General features: G+C 41.0%; 1 protein-coding gene across 1 annotated transcript in view; it reads right to left on the bottom strand.

The window, feature by feature from the left end:
- Positions 1-14,024, bottom strand: part of LOC308150889 (protein eyes shut homolog) — a gene marked incomplete at both ends in the record, with an annotated part of 157,615 nt that overhangs the window by 55,284 nt on the left and 88,307 nt on the right. Inside the window, 4 exons of the mRNA XM_080523675.1 lie at positions 7,495-7,751; positions 8,540-8,652; positions 12,204-12,290; positions 12,734-12,924. Coding sequence (XP_080379801.1) covers positions 7,495-7,751; positions 8,540-8,652; positions 12,204-12,290; positions 12,734-12,924 — 648 coding nt within the window. The remainder of the gene's footprint in view (positions 1-7,494; positions 7,752-8,539; positions 8,653-12,203; positions 12,291-12,733; positions 12,925-14,024) is intronic.

Below are 14,024 nucleotides of genomic sequence, written 5' to 3'. Positions count from 1 at the left end.
ACCTCCCCGCACGTCACTGAATCATGGGTACCATTCAGAACAAGGGCATTATTCAGGATGGACAATGAGTCTAGAGGGGGAGTGTAGTCTTTTCCTTTCAACATTAAGTTTTACTCCAGCTTAGTCAATGAGTTATACGACTTATACAACCTATGCGATGTACATTTATCACCTTCATCAATCCTTCCAACAATTTATCAATGTGCATTCATGAATCAAACAAGCAAGGATACTGAAGGCCTTCTGAACATATTTCTATCGGAGCGTGTGATTCGAGACTGTAACCCTACTAACCCTTTTGATTAATTTTCCAGGACTGTAAATTAAACTGCTTAACAAGACAGAGAGGAAAATATGTCCGGCAGGAGTAATTTCCTGTCCCTTTGTGTTGTGCTGTAGCCGTAGCAAGCACCACTGAGTGCATTGGTGTGCTAAATGTGTGTCCTGGGTTCTTTTCGCCTTTCCCCACACTGACAGGTGAGCAGTCAGCAAGGCCCTGTCAGGGCTGTGTGCCGCTGTGCTATCTCCCAGTGGACAGAGGGGAATGACTTGAACAGAGAGGTGGAGGACGCACCCTCTCAGGTCACAGACTCCACCAGCCTGTAATAATCTGTTGACTTTTACACAAAGGACTCTGGTCTACCCCCGCATGTGGGACGCCGTCGAGGTACATGTCAGAGATTCCGACGGCGCCGTCCATGCGGCTACGTACCGGGTCTGGAGGGGATTCCCCTCAGGCTAATGACTCTCTGGCCTACTGTACGGTTCAGTCCTCCAGGTGAGGCATGGGGAAACTTGACTATGGAATGTTCACTGGCATCTGTTCTCTAAAATGAAAAAGTCATGAATAAACATGACTTCTAACATTAACATATGACACAGTAGACAACCAGGGGGGAAGAGTGGAATTGAGAATTTCGGAAATGTTTTCAATTAGAGTATGTTGGTAACACTGCAGAACGGCACACCGTTTTGCACATGTTTTAAAGCTCTGTGATGATGAAGGACACTATTCTGTTCCTTGAGGTGAACTTTAATGATAAATAAGAATGACCAATACCATACAAAAGAGAAACAACATATATGAGTGGTAAGGACTTACTGAGACGTTTTAGGAGGTCATGATCGATACAGAGCCAGGCCCAATCCCATTTCACCTCTACGGTTCCGTTTTCACCCCTACGGCTCCGTTTTGCGTGTTCACGTGTAAGGTAGGGGTGTCCCAATTCATCAAGACCAGACTACATTCGGAGCCATGGCCCTACCTCCCAGGATGCCTTGCGAATCATCTACAGAAATCAGATTTCGCTCTAGGCAATGCGAAAGACACTCACAAATTGAATGACTTTTTCTGTAATTACTTATTAATAATAATTTGAAAAATTATGATAACCATGTTATTATCTTAGTTTAATGTCATTTCAATGTATTATAGACCCTTTCTTTCTAACAAACATAACAAAAAATCGCTATTATGCCGATGTGCTGTGCCTATGTTTACATGTCCCAACACCGTTCCAAAGTCCAGCGCGCTTCAGCCAGGTTTAAGATCCGAGGGTTTTGGTGCTCAGCAGTAGAGGAAATATAATAGGAAAACTATTACCTGGGCACTTCTATTAGACTACCCAAAGCAAGACACCGGAGCACTCATATCTGCGCGTTTGTCACAGGGTGACAGTCATATTTAATGTAAACATTAACACAACATTAGGTTGATTTGTGCATGATAGTCGCGCGTTTTGACCTATTTCCATGTCGCATTTCCCCATTTGATGGCATATGACGCTATAGCTGTGGCACTTAATAAACCAAAACACACATCTCTAATCTAATCCAAGCAGTTGTTATTATGTAATATTATTAATGGGTGTGGAGAGCAGTGAGGAGGAGACTGGATGTGAGCAGTGAGCGACACCAGATTAGCAGCGATGGGTTTTATCTTGTAGCTGACTAATGTGGTGGACAGCGGCTGTTTCTCCAGCGTTCCTGTCACATTGGATTTCAGAATGCCATAAAAATACATCTGCGCAGATGTCTAACGTCATCTATCTAATGTTACATGTTTTAAGGCTGATCTGTGCATGATGGTCCCACATTTTGACATCATTTATTTCATGTCGCATTTCCCCCCTTTGATGGCATATGACGCTATAGCTGTGGCACTTGTGGCGCTCCGTGTCTACTAACGTTATCTATCTAAAGTTACATATTTTAAGGCTGATTTGTGCATGATAGTCATGCATTTTGACATATTTCCATGTCGTATTTCCCCCCTTTGATGGCATTTGATGCCCGAAATTTAAAAGGGAAAGGGAAACGGGATTGGGCCCAAGTCTGAGTATTTTCCTGTCTCACTGCTCTGCTCTCATGCATACAGTACTTCACTAGCCCCCTCCTCATTGGCTACATTGCTCATTTTTGTGACTACTTAGCGTTCAATTAAAGGCATACCTGACAGACTTCTTTTGACAAGGTCCATGACCTACTTGTGTCTTCCTTGATGAGACGATTTATCATTAATTGTTAATTGAGTGGCTTCAACTGAGGAATAGGCTGCCTATGGCAAGGCTGGTCTGGATAGGTTCCTTCATGAGGCCTGGCCCACATGTCAAATATCACCAAAAGCCCACCCCTCCTAAATTTCGTTGTTTGGTACCTGTACTGTAGCAATGACAATAAAGTCCATTCCATTCCATTCCATTCCATTCCATTCCATTCCATTCCATTCCATCCATTCCATTCCATTCCATTCCATTCCATTCCATTCCATTCCATTCCATTCCATTCCATTCCAATAACTCAGCTTGTAAAGTGGATTTTTCTGGGTGTTCTGGACACACAACAACTCTTAAAGCAAGCGTTCTGAATGGACAGTTTAGGTGTGGGTTTTATTGGTTGTTTATCCATACAAAAAGTAAACAATACGAGTCATGGGTTATCATCATCATTCAGGGAGCAGCAAGGTGTCTTATTACCATAGCATTACAGTGCAGTGGTTATGCCTTCATTCATTCAATCTGAAGTGAGAAGGAGCATTTTTCACCCTACACAGTTGCGATGGTGATATACATCCAGAGATTATGTCAGTATGTAAATAGCCTCTAGACTTCTACTGCATGCTAGCAGAATTGCTATTGCCCGTGTGTGTGAGGCTAGGGGACTGGCAGAGCACATCATTGTGTGAGCACTCATATGTGATTGCACTGTTATTACTGAGGGACTGGGATGCCGTTCTACAGTACCAATACATCTAACTCAGCAGAAAATAGTGCAGAATGCCAGCGCAGGTATTTAAGAACAGCTTTACAAGTGTGATGAAATGTGGGCTAAGCATCAACTCCATTAATGGCTACCTAAGGACAAAATAAAGCAAGAGGAAGTGAATGCTTAGTCACTTGACTATTATTCTTTCATCAAAGATACACTATATGGACAAACGTATCGGGACACCCGAACATCACTACCCATACTTGTTGAGCTTCTCATTCCAAGACCATGGGCATTAATATGGAGTTGGTCCCACCTTTGCTGCTATAACAGCTAACACTCTTCTGGGAAGACTTTCTACTAGATTTTAGAATATGATTGCAGGGATTTGCTCCCATTCAGTTTTTTGTCCATGTAGTGTATGTTACTACCACTACCCATCTTCCGTCGTAGACTGAAGACCCATCTCTTCAGGTTACATCTTAACTGCTCCTCCTGAGAAATCTTCTGACCCTCACCACTACGTCTCCTAAAGACACCCGCTTTCCCCTCTACTGTGTCCCTAAGAACTTCTATTGCCCCCCTTGTACTGTTTCTCAGTTTCTCCAGTAAAAAAAAAAAAAAAAAAAAAAAGAGGTTTTGGTAGAAGGCGATAGGGAGAAGGTTTTTCCTTCTATCAGTGGCCCCAGGCCCGAGCTAGAGTACTCTTCCTGCAACGAATGGTGGACTGCTGATTCACATGCTTAGTATTCAAATGTATTGATTGTAAGTCGCTTTGGAATAAGGCGTCTGCTAAATGCCAAAAATGTAAATGTTAATGTAAAATGTTATATCATTCATATTATCAGCTCATTTGTAAGGATGATTCCAGTATGTGTTTGTAGTATGCAGTGCCCCCTATAAGTATTGGAAAGAGGAAGCATTTTGTCTTCTTTTAGCTCTATACTCAAACAGTTTGGACTTGAAATCAAACAATTACTATAGATTACAATTACCATTACTCAAAAAGAATGGTCAGTATACAGTTTGCTAAAAAGTACCTAACAAGCCTACAGAGGTCTGAAAAAAGGTTATTGTGGACAGAAAATGAATACCAGAGTGATTGCAAGTGGAACATGGTGGAGGGGGGATGTTATGGTCTGGGAATGAATGTCTGCCACCGGCTAACCGACAGCAGCAGCAGAATGTATTCTGAGTGGACAGAAACATCTTGTCTGCTTGAGTACAAACAAATCCCTCCAAATTGATTGGATGGCGCTTCTTCATACGGTAGCACAATGACCCAATATACTGCCATAGCAACTAGGGAGTTTTTCAGGGCCAAAAAGTGGAAGACTTAGTTTCTTGATTGGCCAAACCAAACTTCCGATTTAAATCCAATTCAACATGCATTTCATTTTCTGAAGAGGGAATTTAAGACAAAAAGACCTCAAGACAAGCAACAACTGAAGATGGCAGAGAACCACCAGAGATACCCAATGTCTGCCGGGGGCAGCAGACCTCAGGCAGTTATTGCATGCAAAGGATGGTTTAGTTAATACTAAACATGAGTGCTTGATATGGAGATTATATATTAGCCCTGGAATAGGGGGAGTACGGTATATAAAAAAGGTGAAATCTAAATGGTGAAATCAATCAGAAAAAAACCGATTTGACAGGTTATGGTCCCAATTCAATCTATTTCAGATAGTGTGTTTCCAGGATAACTCAAACATGTTGTTCTACTTACGCAGAAAGAAAGAAAAAAACATGTTCAAGTTGATAGAACATGAACAATTAACATGGTTATAGTTGTACACTGTATGTCGCACACGTTGATAAATCAGCTTATGGTTCATGCTTATTCCTAGTTTCCCCAAGTTTATATAATCAATATCATATGCAAATCCTTCATGAACATGTGACCACTGAATCACTGGCCAAGTTCTCTCTGATAAATGCATTTGGGCACATCCCTGTTATGGCAATTTAGAGGGAGGATTTGGCACATATCTTACAGGGCACAAACTAAAGCTAATTCCTGAACACAGTGTCTGGTTTATATGATATTTCCCGTGGGGGAGTGCAAATAAGAGATGTAGCCCTGAAAATAGGGCCCCTGTTGTTTTGCCACAGAGCCTGGAGAGACAAATAACATTTCAGCGGTTTACTTAATCATCTGCAAATTAGCACTCTCAGAACACATGGTGAAGGTGTCAAATGAGGGCGTCGGATGCAGAGGCCTCGTTCACAGTCTTATCTACCGAGGTCATTGTCTCTGCTCTGAACTGTGTTTAGCTCATCTGAACGGTTTTGTTGTAATATTTCTACACTTTTACTGCAGGTGTCCACATAGCTATCAGCCATAAAGCATAGTGCTTACTCAATGTCTATGACAACAATATTATTCTGAAAGCCTGATTGTGTAGGAAAGAGAAACACTTTCATCCCGCATCTTTTAGTTCCTTTCCAACAATTTACCGGGCCTCTCCTGTTTATTTCAGTTTTTCACTGCCATGATTAATTTTAAGCACTCAATATGAGTTATGGTTGTCTTTATTCATTTTACATAATAAGAAGAGGAAAAAGGTTAGAGACTGCAATTATGGGATCCAGTTCAGGAGATGCACTAGCTGAACAGGCACATTACATTGACTGACTCCTTTGTACGTCTAATTAAAGACCATCTAGGGGGGCCTGATCATTGAGATTGAGATACAAGAACTGTCACACTGCATGCTAATTGTTAACCCCCCCCTACTCATAGCTCCCCCTGATTAACCCAAAACAAAATCAGTTTGTCCCCTAATGCCTACTATTGTACTTATCTTTCCAATTACATTCCTGTCAGTTTGATTAGAATATAAACCAACCTTTCAATCTCTCATTAGTATTCCATTTAACAATGAGACGAAATGAGAGACTGGATTAACAGTCAAAATAATGTATACTATTAGAATGTATAAGTGCAAACTGCGACACTTTAAATGAATGTGCAATAACACTATGTGCAATATGACAACCCTAGTCGTTTTATCTGTACAGTATAGTACAGTGGATAGTGTACATAGCCTTTATTTATGTAAACCAGCTCCTTTCCCTTCTTGTTTTTCTTCTTTTTTTTTCTTTCCTAGCACCAGGGGAGCCACCCCTCACAAATTTCGTTGTTTGGTACCTGTACTATAGCAATGACAATAAAGACCATTCATTCATTCATTCAAGTGATCAGTGGTTAAGGACACATTAAATCCTCATGCTCTAAGGACATTCTTTGCATATCCAGAGCATTCTGATGGGGGAAAAAAGCAAAGTAATCGTTTTTGGCTTCATTGTATTTGGTTATTTTATTAATTTGTTTGTTATTTTGTTTGTAACAAAAGAGATCAAAGCCAGAGGGATTAATTAATCCAACAGAGAGTGTCTGTGCCAAAAGGGATGATCTTACATCAATAGAGATGAATGAACTTATGGCTCAGCAAATTAGCTTTGTACCTATGCATTGGCTTATTGACATCAGTGAAATGTGTTTAGTCAGCAGAGGAGGGGAACAATACAATAAAAAGGCTATTAGTACAATAGAGGGTATGTACAGTACCAACATGAATATCATGAATATCAGAGCCTATGGTAATTTGGCTTCTATTGCTTGCCGTACCAACAACACAAAGACACATTGTCACCGGGCGGGGAGCTCTTGTCAGTCACCTGTATGTGTGGAAGGCTAGGAAGACTGTGTGGCGAGGTGGGTGTCAGGCCTCATTAGGCATCTGCTTCCCCCGCTATCGCCAGGGGGGAGGAACTCCCTCTCCTGAGGGTCTCAATGTCTTTATACTGTAAGTGTCATGTTGAGGTTTTTTGGTGGGAAGCCCAGGGGTGGGGAGAACTGCAGTATTTGAGTGGCAAGGTCATGCTCTCGTTTGTGTTGCGGAGGTGATCAAGGTTGGACGTTGGATGTTCCTAGCTGCTCGTTTGGATCTTTCGTTAATGGCGTCATGAATAATTGACATCGCTCACGATACAAAATGCAGCTCAGTCTCAATTCTCCTCATAGCTACTTACTGTAACTCTTTTCCCCATAGAGGCTCTGCATATATTAACGGCGATACTAGAGCTGCTTTTGTCGGCTCCTCACGATCTTCCTCCAGAGGTCACGGAACTGGTGTTTTTTTTTTTTTTTCATTCTCACTCCCAGTTCCTTATTCAATCTGTATTCCTCTAAGAAGCCTATTCTATTGGAACTGGAAGTGATCCAAAGAGGGATTGTAGGGTCACCTGAGACAGTGTAGGAGCTCAGTTCGAGAGGCCTACCTTTCTCACAGCGACGTCCACTGAAGTGTAGGGGGCAGTCGCAATGGAAGAACAGAGCTCCGCTAGGAAGCTGCAGCTGGCGACATGTCCCACCATTGAGGCAGAGAGCGTCATGGCAGACACGTGACGGCTGTGTGGGCGGTGGCCCGCTCCATACAGGTGTGTTCACTGTAGTTCGGCCCGTGGTGATACGTGGTGTGGTCATATCAAAAGGACTTTGCACGGAGGCTTCTGGGGTACCCGTGTGCCAATGAGACCTGTTAGAAATGTTGAAATCACAACAGAAGGGACAATCATCACTTCACCAGAGGTGAGACAAACATGTTGTGTAAGGGCTCGAAATTAAACCTCAAACTCAAAAGCATCCAAAGGCAGCCATGGTATGTAATAAAGGTGAGTTCATTCTGTTTCCCGGAGACAGCAAGCTACATTTTGTATTCATGGTTCAACTTCTGCAATAGTCCCTAAGGAGCTGCAATCAATTAATATGTTCTCAACCCATAGGCAGATGTTAATGAATCTGATCCACACTTGACTCAGTGAGAGGTTTAACTATAATAAGCAAAAGGAGAATACAGCACTGAATTAATTTTGCATGTATAGCCGACTTCATAACCAAGCTTGTGATGGGGTTTCTCCAAACATTTGGATGGATAGTGCCTAGATGGAGAACTTGATGTAAATTCATAACAAGAGAAATCACCAATGTTTGCCATCTGTCTAAATTAAAATGAGAAAACGAGAGCAGGGTTTGAGTTTAAAACACTCAATTCAACCCACCTACGATTTTGACACAACTACTGCAGGAGACACAGCATCAAAACGGATACACTACAAGGATATAGATGGAACAGGACACTTGAAAAAAAAAAACATCAAATGGCTTGAAACAAACATCAAAACTTTGGTGACATTGGTGTCCAGGGGCACTTGTGTGCCAAGAGAACAGAACGTTACTACACACCAAGGGACACAGGAGGAAATATGGCTCCAAAGAGCAAAATATGATTAAGACAATGACTCTTTGAAAATGTAATTATTTTACCTGCAGTTGTCTATGTTGCTCCCGGCTATGGCACTGGTCGTGTAGAATCCCTTCAGCTTATTAATTTCAATTATTTCAATGCAGCCTATATAGTTGTGGAAAGGCTCAGCTCCCTTAGGGGAAAAACAATACTTTTTAAAGACTGTTTCTTTGAAAAAGGTACCAAAACACGTCACTGAAAATAATAACAGCTTCTGTTCTAAAGGGATGAACACGACAAGAGACAAGACCATATCACTTCGTAGTGACACATTTTACACACAAGGCATTTGTATACCAGAATAGATTGCACTATACAACTGTCTGATCCTTTGAACCTAACCCTATCCCATACATGCTGTAGGGCCCGATATCACTTACAGTGAGATAATACATTATAATTGGCGATTCTATTAAGTTTGCTTGAAATGTGCAGTAATTATGAATAGCTTTGCCAGTCAATACGTCATACAGTAGATAGATACATAGCCCTCAAAGATCACTGACATTGTTACTCCGAACTGTTACTGTGTGTTACAGAGACTTTGAATTATACATGCGAATGTGCTTAGGTTCTCTTTTTATAGCCTGTATCTGCTCACTGTTTCTGTTGCTTGTTTGTTGTTATTTTATGTTGTATATTGTATGTTTTTATACTGTATGTGATGTACTGCTTTTCTTGGCCAGGGCTCGTTTGAAAAAGAGGCTACTGTCTCAATATGACTACCCTGGTTAAATAAAGGATTAATAATAATAATAATAATAATAATAATAATAATAATAATAATAATAATAACTCACCTGATAGGGAAGGTGTCTAAGTGGCAGACCACCAATGAAGAGATGGCCTGTTCTTTGTATGGTGACTCCAGACCAGTAGTTGCTTGGCCTGCTTCTGATTCTCTCATAGCCAGAAACAGCCACCTCAGCTTCACATGGGGTTAGGAATTGTCTATGAGAAATTGACAGAATAAAATAAATGCTAAACACACAAATACTATAGAGGTTTTTAAACAACATTGTCATTTGAAATCAGACATTACCAAACATTTTATATGGTGCTAATCTGTTTACCTAATGTTTGTAAATATGGTAATTGCATGATGTTGTTTTACATAAATATCACCAATGGATATTAGCTGCTTAAATGAATAAGTTACATTAACCTAGCCTGAGGACTATAATTACTTTAAAGGCTTAGCTCTCCTAATGCTCATTTCATTACTGTTTTCCCTTTTAAATATCCTCTCGCAAAACACACAGAGCCCCAATTTGACTCAGCAAATAGTGCTGAGCAGAGTAAAACATACATTACAGCATTATTTCTATTGTAGTTTGATAAAACTATAATTATTAATTTAATAATAATCATTTTTTGTAAACAGCCTGAAAATGCATTTTTTTTCATGGAAACACTAGACAGTGTAGACACAGCATTCAAAACTCTGGGAAACTTGGGAAATGGTAAAGGTAAAGATGGATGACTTTGCCCCAAATTTAACACGCAAATTGGAGCCCAATATGTGTACTGAATGAGTGTTAATGAAGGGCAGTGTTTCCATGGAAACAGAATACTGCATTGAGTTAAGTCCAGGATGCCCTCTGGATTACCTCTAGTATGATGCACAGAGTGCAATACGGCAACTTATCTTCTGCTCAGAAACAATAACAACATGTTATTTCGACATGATGTCAATATGTGAGTTTTATGATTATGAGATTTTCATAATGGGGCATCTTCAAGATGCACATTCTTGTAGTTATGCATTATATTGTCTGTACTCTTGCTTTGCATAGGGAACAACGTTTTTTAAAAGCTGTAGAATATGTCTGAAATATGGATTAAAGATTAACATTAACATTTATATTAATAAAATCCACTCATCGTAAAGAACATTGCCTTTGGACTTCCACTTGCAAATATGGCTCTCTTGAATTGGTTGTCTATCATCCAAGCTTAACAGTCACAATAATATCCTCTCTATATCTTCAGCAAGCTATTTTAATTTCATGCTTTGTCGATAATTTAGAATTCGCATTCAACAATCTAGTCTAGAAAATGTCAGTTGGATGACAGAGTGTATAGACAAGCGTTCTCTTTCTCTCTTTGTAATTAGGGGTAGTCATGACTACTTAGAAAAGCAAGTGAGCATAGACCAGAAAGACAGCGAGAAGTGAATTAGGATCTTAGGATGACAGTATATCTTCAAATGCGATGTTAATTTTATAAAGAATATCACGAGACCTGGCTAGTGCACTTGCACATCATAAATCAATTGAAGGAGAAGAGCTGTGAATCATTCTCATCACATCCATGTTGATAAAAAATACTGAATCGATGACTGACATGGGGATTTCCATCTTTATACCTGTATTTCATGACCATTGACTAGAGAATATCTACATGTACTTCATCTAAACTAGACATGCTCATATTCATATTCCATCTTCTTTGTGTGGATATATCTCAAACACTCTACAAACAGTCACTCACAATCGGCTTACTGGCAGGAAGGGGATAACACTATTATTGTATTTCTATCCATAAAAAGCAGTGTGCAAAACAAATGGCCAGATGTGACCTGGAACCAAATTTAACTTGTGTTTCATTCCACTTTGCTCTGGGCCACGTACTATATTCTTTTTTATTTTAGACACCTTGTGCGTCTTGGACGTACCCTTCTGGGGCCGTCCCCTAGCCATTGGGAGATTTCCAAAGCTAATTCTCCCATTCGAAACAACATGGGAGAGAAGATAATTACCTGAGTGCAGATTCTGGGCTAACTATCTGCAGCTGGAGGGTACTCTGTCCACAGATGCGCAGCCTCCACACTGGTGCCTCCTGATACTGCTTGTTCCCCGTGTGGAAGGGAGGAGGTCCGGGAAGCAATCTAGCCTGATTTGTTAAGCCTGTAATTTGCAGGTTGTGGCGTTTGCCGGCTCAATACTCGAGGCACCAACCCCGAGCTCCCTAAGTCCTTCCTCTAGAGCCGGTGTGGAGAAGCGGTTAATTTAGGAGCACTCTGCCAGAGCGACCTGGCCAGCAGCCAGAGGGCACCGGGCTCACAGAGTCCTTGAGAAGCCAGCCCCGGTGGTTTTCTATTAAACATATAGAAAATTGTCTTGATGGGGAGATATTTTAAGAGCCTATAATGAGGCGGGCAGTGGTGTCGGCGATGGCCATCCTGTAGTTGGCTTTGGGTCATACCAGATAGAGATGGAGGAGCTGTGTTATCAGACAAAATAATTTGTTTGGGTTGAAGTGAAACCTGGAGCCATTTTTCCTCCTGTACTCCTGGTTATGACAGGTCTCTTTCTTGCCAGGTCTTTTAAGGGCATTATGATTGATTTGTGCTGCTGCTGCTGCATTTTCAGTAATGCTAGTTTTTATTCCATTGAAAAACAGATATGACAGATTAATACACTTAAGATTAATAATTGGCTGGGGATCAAGTTATAGCAACTTTACGTTTTGAATGAGAACTACAGTATTTTGAAGCTGGTCAGTTTATCATTTTAAAACCAACTCGTTCATTTTGGATTGACAACCAGAAAAACACGGAGACATATTTGGCAAGCCCGATACCCGATACACAATCTCAAGCAAATTGATGAGACTAATAATTCTGTCTACCTTGGGTGAGTTGGCCAAAATGACTGAAATACGAAAGTAAACCCACCTGACTTGAACCATGTATATATTGCCATCATCAACATGGATTGATGTGTTGATCCTTATGATCCCTTCGTCTTGGTTACAGGAGAAGTCATACTGAAACATATTCAAGATAACAATTACAAACATGAGAGACAACTGGAGGAAATCTGAAACATGGATGAACTGCGTAGTAAATGGATATTGTACTTTTTGGGGTTAGGGAGGATACAATTAAAAACTATGGGGAATTTCAGGTAGTATAGTTTGCTGTTGCTGAGGTAACAGAAGCTGGGGAACAGAAGCCAGCAGTGCCATACTTGTAGTTTATCTAGATGGATGCCTGTATTGACCAAGAGGCTGAGGCAGCTAGAATACATATAGTATTCTCACTGTAGTATAGTATAATCACCTCAGATGTGAAATCTAATTCCATTTAAGTAACATCCATAGAGATGGATACTGTCTTTTCTCTATCTCTTTTACTGTAATATCACTGTGCTTCAATCAGATTTACACTGGAAAAACAACAACAATTTAAGAGTGCAGTCTAGACTAACCTGTAGAATTCCATTTTGAATGAAGAGTTTCATGAAAAAGAAGCCACTGCTCACGGGCCCTTGGTCGACATAAAGAATGGTTCCCTGGGCCACTTGGGTCTGGAATCTAACTGTGATATTGTTGGGCGCCTCAAGGTCAATGCCCTCAAACGCCAGGTAGGAATTGCCGAAGTATTGAATGAAGCTTGAATCTAAGAGAGAGAAAAGAGAAGCAATCGAAAAAAATTTAGATTCGTTTTTAGTCTAGTTTTGAAGGGGAGCATTGCAGCTCTCTTGAGGTCCTCTGGAAGCTCATTTCAGGGGCAAGGACTGGCATTGCAGAAGGCATAGTCACCCACTGAGCACAGCTTAGTCCTGGGACATGGAGTTGGAGACTGTTTCCGGAACTGAGACTGTGGGATGAGGTTAGGAGTTATATAAAACCCTTCAGGTACAGTGGAGCGGCTCCACAGACACACTGAGGACAGCAGCAAGATGTTTCTGACTGGGGACCAGGGCAGGGCTGAAATGTTCATGTTTCTGCAATGTCATGTATTGGAGCTGGATGTATGGGAGCCCTTGCTGGTGATACATTTAAAGAGTACATTACATTTTAAGAGTACATTGAATGTTTTTAAGGTGTAGGAAAGAGGTTTTGCGTAGTTTTTTTTATGTCGTTGTCAAACACCAGGGAGGAGTCCAACTTTATGCTAATGTTGGAGACTTGAGCAGAGAGAGAGATGTTTTGATGGAGCGATGGAGGCTGTGACCTGAACTGAAACTTGACTGGAACAGTTCATGAATGCTCTTCAAACTGAGATGACGCTGGAGCTGTTTGGCAAATACTTGAGCCTTGGAGAGGAAGGGGAGGTTCGAGATTGGCCTCTAATTGGCCAATACCTCAGAGTCAACATTTGGGCTTCTTGAGAGGGTGCGTGATAACTGCAGTTTTGACTCCAGATGGAATGCTGCCAGATAGGAAGAGGTGGATAACAGCCTCGATGATAAGTGGGCTAAACGCAGGGGCACACTTTCAATAAGACTGCGGGAATAGCATCCAGAGAGCAAGATGATATTTTAATTTTGGAAACAGTTTATTTCTCACTCTAGAGAAACTGCTGGAGAGGCTGTGTAGGGGGTAGCAGTTGGTTGTGTAGTGGAGGAGGCTGGTTATCGTTAGGGCCTGGTGGATCTGAGACCTGACTTTATTGACTGTATATAGCACAAGTCATGCATTGAATGGAACTCCAAGTGCTGAACATAAAAACAATAGTAAATAAACTCGAATTCAATAAAACAAGAGGTAGGAGAT

Source organism: Nansenia antarctica, assembly GCF_963989245.1.
Source record: "Nansenia antarctica genome assembly, chromosome: 1".
Classification (NCBI taxonomy): Eukaryota; Metazoa; Chordata; class Actinopteri; order Argentiniformes; family Microstomatidae; genus Nansenia; species Nansenia antarctica.
This window is presented reverse-complemented; position numbering and strand designations above follow the sequence as displayed.